The 3,898-nt window shown below is 39.2% G+C and overlaps 1 protein-coding gene across 2 annotated transcripts in view; it reads left to right on the top strand.

Annotated features, from left to right (window-relative positions):
• The first annotated feature begins 2,089 nt into the window (after positions 1 to 2,089).
• Positions 2,090 to 3,898, top strand: part of GXYLT1 (glucoside xylosyltransferase 1) — a 136,159-nt gene continuing 134,350 nt past the window's right edge. Inside the window, exons 1-2 of one of the 2 annotated variants that reach the window (XM_053716727.1) lie at positions 2,090 to 2,314; positions 3,891 to 3,898. The exon at positions 3,891 to 3,898 is cut by the window's right edge and continues 96 nt beyond it. In XM_053716727.1, coding sequence (XP_053572702.1) covers positions 2,138 to 2,314; positions 3,891 to 3,898 — 185 coding nt within the window. In that variant the 5' untranslated portion in view covers positions 2,090 to 2,137. The remainder of the gene's footprint in view (positions 2,315 to 3,890) is intronic. The other variant, XM_053716726.1, reaches the window with a different exon arrangement.

Here is a 3,898-nt window from a genome sequence, read left to right as displayed (position 1 = left end):
CACAGAGTCAGTTATCCCCTCATGAATAGACAAACATGAAAAAGGTTACTCCAACCTAGATTAGGTTTGTTAACCTTTTAATGCCGTTATGTGCTTTAGCGCCTTTAGGGCGGAATAAAAAGTCCTAGCCATTTGGCTGTCCTGAAGCCAATGGGGCTTCCTGGATGCGACCATGGTCTGGAGAGCGTGCCTAGCGTCATAGGGACGCCCCTCCTGACCTGATCCCATAACTGAAATCTCACGATCGCAAGATTTCAATTTGTCTACATCGGAACGATGTAGAAAAATTGACCATGTCATGAAAGGGTTAAAAGAGACCTTTATAGCTCCATGGTCCAAAGTACAAAAACAACAACGTTGTCTGAAATAATGGTCTGGGAACAAGGGACAGATACCTATGTATATGTGTATGTATATATATATATATATATATATATATACACATACATACATACATACACACACACACACTGTATATATATATTTTGCTTAGCACACCTAACAAAAAATAGAATTGAAATACATCTTTGAGGGTGCTGCCAATGAGACCAAATAGTTACATTAAATATGGGGTATTGGTACACATTCATATACAATTGGGGATACAAACCATTTTTACATGCTGCATGAAATCAGAGAAGCAGAAATGATTCAACTTACAAGAAAAATTTCCATAGTGTAAGACCAGTTAATATTATGACACCTTTTAAATTGGTGACTGGCCAACTAGAATATGGCCATATTGTGCAAGATCTCAATTTTGTTATAAAAGCATAGGTGGTTTTAGGTTTGCCTTTTTGTGTGTGTGTGTGTGTGTGTGTGTGTGTGTGTGTGTGTGTGTGTGTGTGTGTGTGTGTGTATGTATGTATGTATGTATGTATGTATATATATATATATATATATATATATATATATATATATATGGTAAAATCTTAGTTTAGCGTTCTAAATTATTTTCTCAGCCATATCTTATTATTTTCCTACAAAAATTGGTATGGGGGTTCAGATGAGGGCTACCAACAATGCTGCAGTGTTTGTGTCTCCAGAAACAAAAAGGGGAGCCCTATTTTGGGGTGTAAAGTCCCTGTTTTCCCCATAGACTTTCCCCAGCTGTCCCTTTAAGCCTCTGTGCGCAGGTGTCGAGCTACCCTTTAAGGTTGCGCTGCGTGTACATTATGGTGATCTGTCCCTTTAAGCCTCTGTGCACAGGTGTTGAGCTACCCTTTAAGGTTGCACTGCGTGCACATTACGGTGATCTGTCCCTTTAAGGCTCTGTGCGCAGGTTTCAAGTTGCCCTTTAAGGTTTGCGCTGCATGAACATTACTGCGATCTTTCCCTTTAAGACTGTGTGCGTGTAGTGCTAGTTGACCCTTTCAAGGCTGTGTGTTTTTTTTGTCTGTCCCTTTAAGACTGTGTGACCAGGTGCTATCCTGCCCTTTAAGGCTGTGTGAACATTATTTCCTCAGCAGTTTGTACAGTTGTTACTGAGAGGGCTGCTTTAAATGTCTGTGTACAGTTAACAGTTACAAATGTATAAAAAGCTGTAGGCTGAGGGTTTGATACAATGTATCCATGTAGGTGAGCAGAGCTGGCTGGCTGTGGAAAGTCTATGGGGAAAACAGGGACTTTACACCCCAAAATAGGGCTCCCCTTTTTGTTTCTGGAGACACAAACACTGCAGCATTGTTGGTAGCCCTCATCTGAACCCCCATACCAATATTGGTAGGAAAATAATAAGATATGGCTGAAAAAATAATTTAGAAAGCTAAACTCAGATTTTGTTTGGGGAGAAAACATTCCACAAGGTTTTCTTCCCACTCATCCAAGTTGCAATTATTTCGCTGGTTATACACTGTTTAACGAAATGGAACTTAAAAAAAACAAACATCCTAGGAGTTCTCATTTATAGGTCTCTGTCATTCTTCCTGTACAAGAGGATTCACGCGTATCCTTCTATACAAAAAGCAGTTTTGCTAATGTAATACCAGCACACAGACCCACATCTGGAAGGATTTCGCTTTAGTCCGCTGCGAGCTGTATCATGTGATCAGTGCGGTAACGTGACTGCGGTGACATCACAGCTCCTTTTGCCTTATGGGAACTTGTGGCTACACCAGAGAGCTTCCCTGAGTGTGTGATGCGGCGGCCAGCAGCCCGCCTGGTGCTTCTGTGCCTGGGCTGCGGCTTCTGTTCGCTGTTCTACGCATTGTCACAGAGGACAGCCCACAACATACAGACCGGACATTCTGTGCTGACTTCAGCCTTCCGTGAGGGGGAGCAGACAGGCCTAGGGGACCGGCGGCTTCAGCACAGGTATTAAACTTCTATCCCTAAACCGTCGGTAGAGGGCTAAGTTCCCTCCTACACCCAGGTTACGTGTGAGTAGTTTCCTACCAGAATTGCTCTATTTCAGGATTCTCTGTGCTGGGCAGATTGGTGTCTCTCAGAAGCGTGTGCACTTTTGTAAATGTCTACTGGAACAAAGTGTACAAATATTATCGTATGTTGAATATGATAGAGGGCAAATGTATCAGGTTTTTAAGTTTCTTGTCCCTCCCCCAAAATCATTTTATCTTTATGCAGGTAAATTAGTGCTAATTACAGTTTTCATGCATAATTATATTAAAGGGTACTAGTTGTACACTATTTAGGTAGAACCTCTTGCTCCATCAGAGTTGCTGATCTGCTTGTAATAAATATATATATAATAATTTCCCAGGTCTGTTTAGTGTCAGTCAGCATGTGGACCTTGTGCTATGCTTCAGCACAGTGCATTTTGTTTGTCTTGGTTACTAGCATGTCAGATATGGTTCATTGGGCCATGTGTGTACAAAGTTCCTAGTTGGTGGGCTACTAGTCGCTCTGAAGTAGCAATAAAGGAGTGCATAGTGCTGTTAATTCTTATCTCTGCCCTAGTCTTTTCAGATGAGAATGGCAATCTCTGGAATTAACACTCATTACTGTACCCAAATTTTTTCTTTCATGATTCAGATAGAGCATGCAATTTTAAGCAACTTTCTAATTTACTCCTATGATCACATTTTATTCATTCTCTTGGTATCTTTATTTTAAAGGCAAGAATTTAAGTTTAGATGCCGGCCCATTTTTGGTGAACAACCTGGGTTGTCTTTGCTGATTGGACAGCACCAATAAACAAGTGCTGTCTATGGTTCTGAACCACAAATTGGCTGGCTCCTTAGCTTAGATGCCTTCTTTTTCAAATAAAGAAAGCAAGAGAATGAAGAAAAAGTTATAATAGGAGTAAATTAGAAAAAAATTGGGTTCAGTGTCCCTTTAAAGAACATGAAACCCAAACATTTTCTCTATGATTCAGACAGAGCATTCAATTTAAAACTACTTTACAATTTACTTCTATTAACTAGCTTGCATCATTCTCTTAGTATCCTTTGTTAAAAGCCCTATCTAAGTAGGCTCAGAAGCAGCAATGCACTACTGGTATATGTACATGTATATGCCTCCTTTTCATTGGCTTACTTGATGTTTTTAGATAGATCCCAGTAGTGCATTGCTGCTCTTTCAACAAAGATAATTGGAAAGTTGACTACAATTGTATGCTCTATCTGAATCATGAAAGAAAATGTTTGTTTCATGTCCCTTTTTAATATAGGAACTGATGGTGATTTATAACCGCAAATACTTTCTTTGACTGTAATTGGAAAAACAAGTGCTATTTGTTCTTTAAAAGCTGTGCTTTAACATGAAACAAATACTAAACATATGCAGTATATTCACACAGAGTATACAGATTAGATTTGATATTCTAATCTGAAATGAAATAATTTTCTTATCTTTTGACTTAGTGCTAGAACTTGATTATGTTTGAATGTTATTCAATAAATCACTTGTAATCAGCGGAAAATATTCTGTCTTATTCTGT

The sequence above is a fragment of the Bombina bombina genome, chromosome 6 (genome assembly GCF_027579735.1).
Source record: "Bombina bombina isolate aBomBom1 chromosome 6, aBomBom1.pri, whole genome shotgun sequence".
Classification (NCBI taxonomy): domain Eukaryota; kingdom Metazoa; phylum Chordata; class Amphibia; order Anura; family Bombinatoridae; genus Bombina; species Bombina bombina.
Note: the sequence above shows the minus strand (reverse complement) of the source record. Positions and strands in the feature narration are given on the sequence as shown.